At 43.5% G+C, this 13,994-nt stretch overlaps 1 protein-coding gene across 3 annotated transcripts in view; it reads right to left on the bottom strand.

Annotated features, from left to right (window-relative positions):
• ATP8B1 (ATPase phospholipid transporting 8B1) overlaps positions 1-13,994 on the bottom strand; it is a 100,828-nt gene that overhangs the window by 40,842 nt on the left and 45,992 nt on the right. For all 3 annotated transcript variants that reach the window (XM_006205747.4, XM_072952151.1, XM_031692405.2), the window contains exon 2: positions 10,028-10,230. In XM_006205747.4, the coding sequence (XP_006205809.2) occupies positions 10,028-10,208 (181 nt within the window). In that variant the 5' untranslated portion in view covers positions 10,209-10,230. The remainder of the gene's footprint in view (positions 1-10,027; positions 10,231-13,994) is intronic.

Genomic DNA, 13,994 nt, shown 5'->3' with positions numbered 1-13,994 from the left:
ACTAGTGAGACGCGGGTTTGAGGGATGGGAATATATTAAAGAACAGTTACAAGTAAAGAATTAGGAAGTTATCAATCTTATGTTATAATTATAAAAATTAAAATTACTGTAAGAAAAATCGTATTTGTATTTTTTGTGGGATTTTTGTGGTTTTATTTGGAGGGGGTTACTTATTTATTTTTAGAGGAGGTGCTGGGGATTGAACCCAGGACCCTGTGCATGCTAAACATGTGCTCTACCACTTGAGCTATACCCTCCCTAATTTATGTTTTCTTAAAAAAAATTTTTGTAGGGGAGGTAATTAGGTCTTTTTTTTTTTTAAGAGGAGTGAACTCTTGATTATAGACACAGTTGCAGCCAAAAAGCTGCACTGGTTGGTACAAGTTGCAGCAAACCAGCAGAGGTAAAAGATCAAAAGTTTAGCATCCAAAAGGGAAAAAAAACCGAAACAACCCAAGAGAGAAATGACAAAGGACAAACAGATCGTTCATATGAAAGGAAATTCAATGGCTTTTAAATATGTGAAAAGATACTCAAGTTCATCCAAAAAGAAGTACCAGTTTATATCCTATAATGGCAAAATAAACAGGCCCTCTTAGGTGGTCTCTGTGGAGATCAATTTGGCCATAATCTATTCAACTAACACAAACACACGTGCTGAGCGAGCCTGTAGATGCTCATGGACGGAGAAGTAACATACCTCAGGGCTACTGAGAAATAGCATATCTTAGAGCTATTCAGAAAGATCAAGAACAACCCAAATGCCACCAGGAACAGCTGGTTAAACAGCCACACAGTGAAAGTCTATGAACTCTACAAAAAAGGAGGTAGCCTTACATGTACTGATAGGGAAGATCTTCAAATTATACTGAGAAAAGCCATCAACCACGTGACGCTCAGAATGAACGCAGAACAGGAAGGCATGCGTGCACACACACTTGCACAGGTGTGTTTATTTGTATGGGCGCCCCTGGGTATATATGTTTGTAAGTATTCTTTGCACATACAAGTCTGTGTATATCTCTGGAAGGACATATGAGCAACTGTAACACCAGTTTCTTTCTGGGAAAGGAAAGTGCGCAGCTAAGAGGCAGAAGAGGAAGGGAGGGACACTTCATTCTGTCCCTTTATCATTAACTATATTCGCATGTATTACCTTTGGGAAACACACATTTGCAATTCAATTCCTTCCCTCTGTAGGCTTACATATAAATCAATTGATTTTTTCACATCATTATACCATTATGTTAAATTTTTTAAAGAACATTACTCTAGGGACAGTGGGAGGGTGTGTGGGAATAAACAAAGAGGAAAATACAGGAAAAAATGGAAATCTGTGCAGCCAGGGGGAAAAAAACCACATCTGCTTTCAACAATGAGCAGATCTTAAAAACATCTTTGAGAAGAGCCAGACACACACACAAACACACTGTACCCTGTTTCAAGTCACGCCAAGTCACGCCATGTACACACACAGTTTGAAAATATGCAAAACTAAACTACACCGTTTGGGGATGTATACTTAGGTGGTAAAGCTACAAAGAAAATCAAAAGAGTTATTACAATAAAAACAAGGATGGAAGAGGGAGGAAGGGAGAGAGGATGGGTAGGATGGACTCGAGTGGCAGCTGGACCTGGGTGGTGGTACTTCTATACGCGCTCACTTAATAATTATCTGTTAAGCTATGTCTTTGTGTTCTGTGCACTTTTCAGTACTTTAAAATATAGGAAAAGAAGCAGATCAAAAAGGAGGCAAGAGTAAACCAAGAAGAAAAGGTAACGACAGACGGGAACTAGTCCAGGATACTGACAATGACAAGAACTCAGCACAGGTGAATGAGAGAAGCAATGACCCGACAGGGAGCCAAGCCACCTTCTCCTGGGGCTCTGGTTCTACGTGACCCAGTGGGAGCCAAACTGGAGGTGGTGGGAGGCTGGTATTAAGAAAAGTGTGTCCTGTCTACTCCCAGCCCTGCTGCCAGGAGAGGCTCTGCCTCTCTTGGGTCACAAATACCTATGGGTCACTGAGCTGTGGATGTGCTGGGTCCTTCTATTCTCACCTGGGCCCAGAACCATCAACAGACCGCAAGGGGGAGAACAGAAGGTAAGATTTAACAAATCACGAAATCAACCCTGCCCAGGCAAGTGAGGAAAGCTCCTCCTCCTTGCGCCCTGGATTCTGGTCTCCCTAGATTAGGCTCAACCTCTGTGTACGCTCATAGTCTCCGGGAAATACAGACGGAGAAAATACAGGTCAGATGTACGAATGATATTATTCGTAGCAGTGGTTCTCAAAGTAAGGTTTCCAGACCTGCAGCATCACCTAAGAACTTGCTAAAAAATTCCAATTCTCTGTAAACTGGTGCAGCCACTATGCAAAACAGTATGGAGGTTCCTTAAAAAAACTAAGAATAGAGCTGCCATATGATCCAGCAATCCCACTCCTGGGCATGTATCTGGAGAAAACTCTAATTCAAAAATATGCGTGTATTCCAATGTTCACAACAGCACTATTTATAATAGCCAAGGCATGGAAGCAACCTAAATGCCCATTGACAGATGAATGGATAAAGATGTGGTGTATATATATGAGTGTGTGTGAGTATACTCAGCCATAAAAAAGAATGAAATAATGCCATTTGCAGCAACATGAATGGACCTAGAGATGATCACATTAAGTCACAGAAAAACAAATATATGATATCACTTATATGTGGAATCTAAAAAAAAGATACAAATGAACTTATTTATAAGCCAGAAATAGATTCACAGACATAGAAAACAAACTATGGTTACCAAAGCGGAAAGGGGAAGAGGGATAAATTAGGAGTTTGAGATGAACAGATACACACTACTATATATAAAATAGATAAACAACAAGGACCTACTGTATAGCACAGGGAACTGTATTCAATATTTTATAATAACCTATAATAGAAAAGAATCTGAAAAAGAACATATATGTGTAAAACTGAATCATTTTGCTGTACACCTAAAACTAACACAGTATTGCATCATAATCACACAGGGAACATACATACATACATACAATACATCTTGTCATCGAAGCAACAGACCACAGGGTTTTAGCAAGGCAGGACTTTAAGCTTTTAACTGTCTTTTTAAACAAATGGCCCTCTCCCTCATTGAGAGTCTTTATTCTCTTGGTGCTTTCCAAACTTGAATGTGTATAGTAACCACCTGGGGTCTTGTTAAAAGATTCTGATTGGCTGGTCTGAGACAAACCCAAGGTTCTGCATTTAATTAGCATCCCGGTGAGGCTAACTGGTAGACCTAGCTCAACAACGGTGCACTAGGGCAGGAGATGGACTCTTTTAAGATGTAAGGTTAAACCTGGTGGAACTCTCCCCTTGCCTTACTCAAGACCTCCTCTATCGGTGTCTCCAGAGGCTAGGTTCAGGCACCTATGGAGTTTTAAAAGCTCCCTGAGTGATTCTGATGCACCAGCAGGACTGAAACCCCTCAGTGAGTGTCTTCCCAAGGTGATTTCTATCATTAAAAGCTGACTTTAGAGACTCAGGTTCCAAATTGGCACCAGGAAAACAATAGGTGAGTTGGGTCTCCATGAACAAGAGCTTCTCACTCACGGTTTGGCCATAAATGACATTACTCAAAAGCAAGTTCTATAGAATGAGATGCAGTCTTACCACCTGCTCCGCCAGGAACAAATCACTCAGCCAGGAACACCCCCTACACCCTCTACTTTACGAGCCACCAGTTACTGGCATTCTTAAGGCTGCCGTGCTGGAGGGAAGTTTATGGCTGATTAGAGGAAGAAAATAAATAGCCAGAGTAGAATCTCCACATGGGGTACGTGTCAAAAATTCAAAATGCATCTAATTAAGTGGAAAACATAGCTCCTCAGCACGTTTCATGGATTTCCTAGGATATACATATATTAATGGGCTAGCCTAATCTGTTTTTTTGATTCCAAGTAAAAATTCAGAGATGCTCTAAAAATCAGCACTCTTTATTCTGTATTTTATCTACAGATACCCTTTCGCCAGGGGTACAGCTGCCCTTGTTTTGTTGATGCCACATCCAGTCTGAATTTATGCCGAGAGAGATGCTCCTTCTCTATGTCCTGGTGCTCATGTGATGATGTCTTTAAACCTTAATGACTAAACATTCCCCCTTAAATACTGTCAACCAATGATCATTTCACCCCTGAACAGAATTTTGAACAAAATTCTGAGTTGGAGGAGTCTTTCAAACAAATGCAGTTCTATATTTTCAAGCACAGAGAGCCACCCAACCCCATCAAAAAGAAAGGTCTTTGGAGACGGGGTTTTCACAGACAGAGAGATGTATGCACCTTGCTTGCCAGCTGTTCATGGACACGTGCTTCAGAGGCACCTAGAAGTGGCTCTGCTTGTGGTTTAGCACTGCCCACAGGATCCTGTGCCCAGTATTATTTGGCTTCAACAACAACAAAAAAAAGAGATAAACGACCCTGAAGCCTCTGTCTGAATCATCACCAATTTCAAAGTTGTAGAATCAGAATTATTCAATTCTCACGGACACTAGGCACACATCTTTGCTAACTTCATAAGCACAAGAAGGCATGCAAATGGGGCGAGAGTGTGCCCTGGAGTCCAGATGCTGTGGGAGGGGGTGCCTGTGTGCTTAACGGAGGGGGTGGGGGCAGGCACTCACTGATCAGCCTGCTCTCCTGAAACTGAACTCCTCTCTCCCTAAGAATATGCCTACTGCAGTCTGGGAACTAAAGCTCAGCGCTCTGACCTTGTGCTTAATTTAAAATTCTGACACTTCCCAGGGACAATGCTGCATCACTCTTGGTCATTTCTTACTACTTCATCCTTTATTTCTCACCTCCAGCTAGCCAGCAACACAAGTAGAATTCCCACAAATATCCCAAACTGGTCAAGTTCAAAACAACGACCCTCTTTTTGACCTGCAAGGGGCTCCCCCGACCATTGCTTATCCCCAAAACAGCTGTTATCCGCTGAGGCAGAAAGCACCTTCCAAAGGCCACTGCAACAGTATCTCCCATCCTGCAATGTGACCTTCCTTATTACTCCCCCATCAAGAAGAGGTGTCTAATTTCCTTCCCCTTGAATCTAGGCTGGCCTCATGACTCTTTTGTAACCAAGACAAGGTGGCACAAGTGATGCTGTGTGAATTCTGTGATTGGCTTCTGCTTTGATCTCTTGGGCCACTAGTTCTCCAGAGAGTCCCTTTAGGACACTCCCCTTGCAGGCCAGCATCATGCCAGGAGAAGCCCAGCCACACACAGGTGCTCCCGTTAGAAGACCCAGGTACCAGACATAGAAAAACTTCCAGATGATTCCAGGCCCTAGTGCTTCAAGTCACCTCAGTTGTTCATCTTTGTAGCTAAAGGTCCAGATATCCTAGAGCAGAAACAAACCATCTCTGCTGTATCCTTTCTGATCCCTAACACACAGAATCTGTGAACACCATGAAATGGTCATTTTATGCCAGTAAGATGAGAATAGGTCTTTATTACACACATAGATAACTAGAACATACACTGGGGGGCCTACGCCAGAAATCACTCCTCAGGCCCCCTTTCCCCTGACCCTCACCTCTAATAGGATTTGTGAATGTCACATCCTTAACATATGCCGTGATCTGCTCCCTTCCTTTCATCCTGCCCATCCAGCTCTCCATCCAGTCACTGTACTGAGAGTTGGGGATGGAAGCCTCTGTTAAAAAGACTGATGCTGCAGGGGTCCAGAACAATCTGAATACCCAAAGGGAAATGGAAGGGTCAAGAAGAAGATCTGATGCTGGAAGGATGAGAGAGGAGATGATGGGTGGGGGCAGACTCTTTGGGTTTGATGTGAAAGACGTTCCAGGAGGAACTGGTGCCAGGGCTGTGATAACAGCTAGTATTTATTGGGTATTTACTATAGGCCTGAAACTATTTTAATTCCTTTACACTTCCTTTTTTTTTTATTGTTGGTGGTTTTTTGTTTGTTTTGGGGGGTAATAAATAAATGAATAAATAAGCCTAATTATTATTTTTTAATGGAGGTACTGGGGCTTGAACACAGGACCTCATGCATGCTAAGCACAGCACTCTTCCACTGAGCTATACCCTTCTCCCCTACATTTATTTTCTGATTGAATCTTCACAACCACCCAGTGAAGTCGGTACTCATATGATGTCCATGTTACAGATGGGGACACTGAGGCACAGAGAGAGGAAGTCCTTTCCTCAAGGTCACACAGCTAGGAAGTGGTGAAGCCAAGGCTGAAATCTACACATGTTGTGTGCAGGGTCCTCGCTTTTCACGTGACTCACACTGTCTCAGTCACGTACGGAGATGTGGAGCGTGAACAGATGGAAGGCGATTAGCCCCCCCAAAGGGAGGCCAGTAGGCAAAGAACAAAGGACGATCAGGAATGTGAACACTGCAAGAGTGGGAGGAAGAGTAGCCAGAAGGAAGGAGAAACAGGAGGAGGGCTGGGACAAGAGGCTGTCATCACCGGCCAAGGAAGTCAGTGTTTCCTGAAGGAGAGGCTATTTTAAAAAAAGGTCAAGCACTTCAGAGAAAACAGAGTTTGGAAGAAGATGGCTGGCAAAAAGCTCACTGGGCTTGACACGGGGGTTCCTGGTGATCTTTCAGAAAGCATTCCGCACAGGGAGTGAGGCAGCCTGCAGAGGGGAAGGACCCAGGGGAACAGGGATGTGGTGGCAGAGAGATGAGTTTTCAGAAGCTTGAGCGTGAGAGCAGGAGACAGGACACCAGCCTGAGGCAGAAAGCAGGATTCAGGTAAGAATCTGCTGTAGGACAGGTGAGCTGTGGGTGTATCTGTAAGCCAGCCAGTGTGGGAAGAGGAGGGAGGTCACTGATAAGGCAACGTTGCCAAGGAGGCAGCAGACAGCTGTCTCATCCCGTCCCCAGGCTCAGAAGAGCAAGCCAGTGTGCACGCACCGACTTATTCCCAAGAACTTCATCTCTAAGCTGCTCCCTGATTGGCACAGAATTACCTAAGGAGCTGACCTGGGGACACCCGGATGGCGAAGCGGCAAGCTCAACAAGCCAGCCGACCAAAAAACACCAACAGTCAAGGAATTCTAGAGTCAATGAATTTTAAGAAACTGTGGCTGAGTAAAATTAAACTGGTTTCTTTAAAGTCAAAACTTCCCAAATCTTTTTCTGCTAATGGATCCTTAAACTCCAAGAAGAGGATAAAAAATTCTGAGTTTTGGGTCCCAGGGGCCACAGAATCTTGGTGTCCTGGAATATCCAGCAGGACTAGTGTTCCCAGAACACACTCTGGGATAGACTATTCTAGTGTGTCCATCAGGAAACGAGAATGTTCATCCCCCAGCATGAAAAACAATCCCACTGTGCTGGTCAATCCTTGGTCAACATAAACCGAGGGTAAAGTTACTCTAGTAGAATCTGTGGGCTTCTCTCTTCCCTCATGGCACATTCTAAAAGCATGTTTACACTTCTTCTCGATTCACACGGCACACAACCACTGAAAAGCGCTTACGATGGTGTCTTAAAACACTTGCTGAACACTGAAGCTCAGTGGGGCTCAGGCATCGTTAAAGAAAAAAAACCGACCTCCTGCACGAAGATACAGTTCAAAAGATGAGCATGGTTCCCGCACTTGTAGACACTGCTCTGCTGAAACAGGCCTGGGCCCCTGGTGTCACTCAACTGGATGGTGCTTCACAGAGAGTGTGACTCAGGCTCCAGTGTGCTACAGAAGTGAATTCTTTGAGGAAAATTGTCCTTCGTGTAAAATGTCAAGACAGACAGATGAGAATTGAAAAGGAAAGTCAGAGTGACACTAACCTCCACTGGGAAAATGCCCAGCTGAGAAGATGGGGGAAAAGTTAAGAGAAGGGGAAAGAGGGAGGCAGAGCAAGAAGGGAAGGAGGGAGAGGGGAGGGGAGGAGAGGAAGCAGCGTGATTGTAGGGGGCTCAGGGCAGAAGTGGTAACAGAAGGCGAGAGGTCGAGCACTTACTGCATGTCCTCTGTGTGTCTGGGAGGGGCACAGAGAAATGTTAGAATAGTAACATTTTTTAAAGTCACAGGAAAAGTCATTTGACAGGGATTTTTGAGAACCACCAAATTCCCCTAGAAATAGAAGCCACCATTGGAAAAGATTATGAAAAGCCGAGATCAAGTCTGAGCTCCCTCAGTGCCTTTGTTCTGGGGGTAGAAATCTACAAGAAATACGATCTGCGAACCAAAGGATCAGGAAAGAGCGCTGAGTACCAGAATGTGAAGGCAGAGCTGGAAAAAAAACAGAGGTGGCAGTTTCCATCCATGAAGGGCTTCTCTGACACTTCTTCAGGCCCCCAGTCCCTTTGCCATATCCTGGACCACACGTCTGAGAGCGTGGCAGCAAGCACCAACAGCAAAACTCGCCCCTCACCCCATCGAGGCAATTCTCTGCCAGCTCATCAGATATCCACATATGGTAGAGATTCCAAGATCGTGATAGGAAACTTAGAAGCCCAGAGGGAAAAGGAATGAGGAAGAAACACATTATTTACTATTTGGGCGATCAACTAGAACTCCCATGCTAACTTGTCAGGCTACTTCAGCTTTATCCCCGTATCCCCACATCCAGTCTGGACCTGTTGTGACAGAGGCCACATTCTTGTTCAGATTGGCAGTGATTCTGCTTTAACTTAGCTCACTTATCGTGATTTTAGTGCCTTCTGCTTCAAGGCAGAAAGCACTTAAGCTGAATACTCAATCGCTTAAAATTACAGCCAGAGATCCACAGGAAGGTCTGATAATCCTAAATGTGTGATACGGAAAGCTGAGGATGGGCAAACGATATACGTGAGTTGATATATATCATTTGCCCCGGTTTTGGAGTCCGCTGTGGGAGGGGCCCTGGTGGACGTGTGCACATCCCCGTATCGAGACCTCTGCACACAGAAGAGAGGACAGACACCATCTGGCCAGAGCAGGAAGGATCATTACATAAGGGGGATTTCATGCTTTTATGCTTTGTCCCTTTTTCTACAGGTGAAACCTGTTTGTGGGGGTGGGGAACCAGCTTAACAGGCAGCAGAACCCTGGAAGGACAGACAGAAGGGAAACAGACTTCTGGGAGACCTGGAAGGGCAGACCGGCCGTGATGGAAGACTATGGGGAAATCAGATAAAACCAGAGGTTATTCGGATTGAGGCTGCGGAGAGGTACATCTAGAGAGTCAGAAACAGAAGAGTTTCATGCAGATTTCTGTGACAGGGAAACTAAAGTTATTTAGCTGGAATTCAAGGGACCATGGAGGAAAACACTTTCAACCTGAACTCTGGAGTAAATCTGGGGTCTAAAGCGAAAAGGATCAGCTTCCTCATGCAGCAGAGGAGCGAGAAGAAAAGACCACAGGTGTTTTTCAGGGAGGGAGAACCAGCAGGAAGTGACACAGAAAAGCCATGGGGGAAAAAAGCATGATCATAAAAGTAAGCTACGTTCTGTCCCCTAAATGATGAACTGTCTACAGCCACTTTCAAGAAACGTCAGTAATGTTGCAACAGAGACCATATGACCCATGAAGCCTAAAATATTTACTACCTGGCCCCTAATGGAAAGTTTGCCAATCCCTCATCTAGACCTGGCCTTGAAGCTGCCCTGATTCTGGCAGGAAGCACAGTTTGCTACATCACAGAGCCCTCATGGCAAGCGGAGACCTATAAAAATTTTTTTTTACTAGAGAGTCAAAACGATTTTCTATTCACAAATGACTGAACAAAAAGTCTGGTAACTCCAAGGTTCCTAGATGAGGTAACAAGCAAATCCTTCCACATACAGCTCTCTTCTAAAAATACAGACACAAAGCAAGACCTTCTACTTGCTCTGCAGAACTTGTCAGATACGGTCGACCAGCCCTACCACACTGAGGACAATGTGTACTTGCCCAGGCCCACCAAGCTGCATCCTAAGAGAAGAGAAGGAAGATGCCTCCTGGGCCATCTGTCCTTTGCACCTGCTGCCACTGCCCACCTGAGGACGTACAAGTACCTCATCTCCAGGTTACCTTTTTTGAACGGCTCCTGGTTTTCCTCCGCTTCTCTGTTAACTCGATTCTGTTCTGGTTCCACCGCAGGCTCCTGGTCTTCAAGATCATCTTCTGTTTCATCGTCGCTGTAAGGAACCACTTCGTCATTAGGCTGAGAATCCTCCTCGAATGTCGTTTCTGAGTCTCTTTCTGTATTCATTCTGCTGGCCAACTGGAACTACCTGGTTTAAAAGAAAGGGAAACCAGAGTGAAATATGACTCATGTCCAGTGTTTCATTGAATCCTGCCTGCTTTTGGTTACAGCACTTTGAACAGAACATCATCTTACTCACACGTAAATATGTCTGAATGATGATGCCAAAGTTCCAGTTATGTAAATAAGAACACATTCATTATTGATTAAATGCTTGAGGGTGAATGAATAACAATGATAAAGTAGCTGGCAAACATTTTCTTTTTAAGGGTATACAAACTTTAAGGTTGTATTTCAAATTGTGGGTCTTTACCCAGTGAAATAAATGGAAGTGATTCACAACCAACATTAAAATAAAACAGATTATAAAACATGAGAGTACAGCACACACAGTAAGAGCTGCAACTGTTTGGTGAAACAGTTTTACAAAACTGACACTTAACGGACTTGTATTTGCATTGTGAGCCTTAAAGGAGTTGAGTTTCTCAATACGGATTGCTGGCAAAGTTTGAAAACCACCGTCCCAAGATATCTAGTTTCTGCTAATGCCAATATTCTGAGCTTTTACTCTGTGATACATTTTATTTATTTATTTGTTTGTTTGTTTGTTTATTAATGGAGGTGCTGGGGATTGAACCCAGGACCTCGTGCATGCTAAGCATGAGCTATACCCATCCCGCTCTGTGACACATTTCAAATACAAGCTTAGGTCCTCAAATTTTACTAATGACTTCTTGGGTGCACACCCCAGCTTATTTTCTTAACTGCCATCACTCCCCTCTTGTATCTAGAGTTTGTGTTTGTGGATACAGCACTGTACAAAGTGACTCCACATGAGTGACGAGCACAACCTTCGTTACATTTATGTTAGGAACGTATTTTACACTAATACCTCAGTTTTTGTGAGAACAGGCATACAGCCTGACACTATTTACATATGCATCGTGCCGACATGTACTCAATATTGTTAATGAAGGTAGCTCATGTTTATTTAGTGTTAACGACATGCTGTGCTCCGAGTTTAACGCTTTATAAACGTTGGCGTCTCGAAACTTCTCACATCACCATAGTGAAGGCTTCAGTGTTATTCCTAGTCTACAAGGAAGAGCCCAAAACTCTGGACACGCTGGATAACTTGCACAATGATTACTACACTTTGAATCAAGAGCAGCTGCTTTCCAAGGAGAGTTCTTTCATATTCTTTTAACTTCTACGTTACAGTTCGTTAGATATTTTAATCAGGTGTTAGTTGCCTTCAGTGGAACTGTTTGGCTGGCTGCACGGTTTATACCAAGTCTGGCATCTTGGACATCTAAATTTTGATAGCCACAAATATCCATCCAGGAAATGTTCAAATATTTCTATGAGGATTTTGTCCAATTTTATTTAAAACAATAAAACCCAGAAGCAACCTGGGTAGCCAATGATAAGCAACTATGTAAACCAGCTATGGCGCCCTCACGCTCCAGGACAGTGCACAACACTTTGGATCATGAACAGAAGAGTTTTTAATGACATTGAAAAAAATCCAAACACATTTAGTTGACATGGGAGATAACAATCTACTTTTACCTGTGGCGAAAAAGAATATGAAAATGAATATATGCATGTTCCTATGCGACTGAAGCACTGTGCTGTTCACCAGAAATTGACACAACATTGTAAACTGACCACACTTCAATAAAAATATATTATTAAAAAAGTCCCCCCCAAAATCTACTTTTACAGAATAGTCTCAGTTATTCATGCACATTAATTTATTTTCCAAAATGTCAACCTCTGCCATGCATGATGCTAAGTGAGACGATGCATATAAAGTGCTGGATTCAGTATTTAGCACAGTCAGCACTCAAGCGTTAGTCATTGTTATTATTGGCAATTATTCTATAATTAGGAAAAAATATGAACAGAACATCATGGGGATCTATGCCTGTAGGCTTTTCCATTCTCCAAAAATGACTTCTAAAATGCATCTGCCCCTCATTGGGAAGTAAAATATGAGACTATAAAATGTAAGTTTACTTAAGCACAGGCATATTCAGGGTTAAAGACTTTAACTGCAGAGTAAAACATTTTCCCTCTTTCCCAATTTTCTGTGGATTAGTAAATGACTATTTCTTAGGATTTTACATGTGTTTAATTGGCCTCACTTGTGGTTTTATGCTTTAGCTAACATTTAAATTTAACACTCCTTAAAAAAGTTCCCAAACCCTTAAAGGCAGACTTTCACCAGAAATCTTTCAGAACAAAAATAAAAGTGGTTACCATTTAGCTGAACACCTACTATCTGTCAGGCAGGACAACCCTGTGAGGTAGATATTACCATCCTGTCTTTCAGATGCGGAGACTGAGGCTCAGCTGGTAAGTGGCAGAGTCAGGATCTAATCTCGCCATCACGGGGCATATAAAATATTGAAAAGTCTGAAAGCCCCATAGAGAAGTTTTATTTTTGTAGTGAATATACATGACATAAAGTTACCATTTTAGTCATTTTTAGTATCCACATCAGTGGCATTAAGTGCATCCAATAGAAACACTTTGTAAGCAATCATTTCACCACCATTCCTGCCACGTATATTCATACTTATTTCCCATATTAAGACTGGATCCAGTCCTTCGAGGTTGAGGGAGGAGATAGACAAAAAGGAATAGATTTGACAGCCACAAGCATATGATCCAAAGAAAGCAAGCCACTGCAGAACCAACCAACTCACCACCCAACCATCTGCCACGGGCCAGATCTGAGCAGCTGAGAAGTTGGAAGGAGCTCTAAGCTGCGCAGGGAGTTCTCTGCTGTATGTGTGTGTATAATGCAGGCACTCGTGGAATAGTTTAACTCTGTCATCTTGCAGTACCCAAGAAAAATTAGAAATCATTTCTTTGAAGTCCTAGGCGACATAAAGAAGCTTTCCAGGTCTAAACCTTGATCCTTGTAAGACAGGCTCTACACAAAGTACGTATTTAGAAACTTTATAGTCTCTTCCCAGCACCCTAGCACGCTGCAGACACCTGTGCACTTACTCAACCTCCATTAAGCACTTGCTCAGGACAGACTTCTACCTCAGGCTACTACTACCAGGAACAGAACCACCCATCCAGATTACTGAGGGATACAGATAAGCCAATAATGGGTGACAGCCACCAGCCACCTGTCATATCTGCCCAAATGCTCACCTCCAATCCATGCCCTCCTCTGTGTCTCCACAGCCACCACCCTAATTTGGGCCACCATCATCTCTCTCCTGAAATGCTGCATGTAGACTCTAACAGGACTTCCCAAAGTCCACTTCTACACGGCCACCAGAGTCACGCCATTCTCCTGCTTAGACCCTTCCTGTGTGTTATGGACTAAAACTGCATCCCTCTAAAATCCAAAGGTTGAAGCCCTAACCCTCAATGAAGATAGGGCCTTTAGGGAGGTGAATTAGGTTAGTTATATGGGAGGGGCCCCAGTCCGACAGGTTTCATGTCCTTACGAGAGGAAAAAACACCCGCGAGCTCTCCCTCTTTCTGTGTGTGCACAGAGGGAAGGCCAGGTGGAGACGCTGCAAGATGGCAGCCATCCACAAGCCAACGAGAGAGGCCTCACCAGAAACCACACAGGAGGCACGTTTGTCTCCGTCCTTTGGGGGTTTATAGTCTAGACAGAAGTCAGAAAATTACAGCCTGAGAACCAGATGTGGCCAACAATCTTTTTGGCCAATAAAGTTTTATTAGAACACATCCTTGTTCATTCCTTTATGCACTGTCTTTGGCTATTTTGCACAACAGCAGAGTTGAATAGTTGTGACA

This window comes from Vicugna pacos, chromosome 30, assembly GCF_048564905.1.
Source record: "Vicugna pacos chromosome 30, VicPac4, whole genome shotgun sequence".
Lineage (NCBI taxonomy): Eukaryota > Metazoa > Chordata > Mammalia > Artiodactyla > Camelidae > Vicugna > Vicugna pacos.
This window is presented reverse-complemented; position numbering and strand designations above follow the sequence as displayed.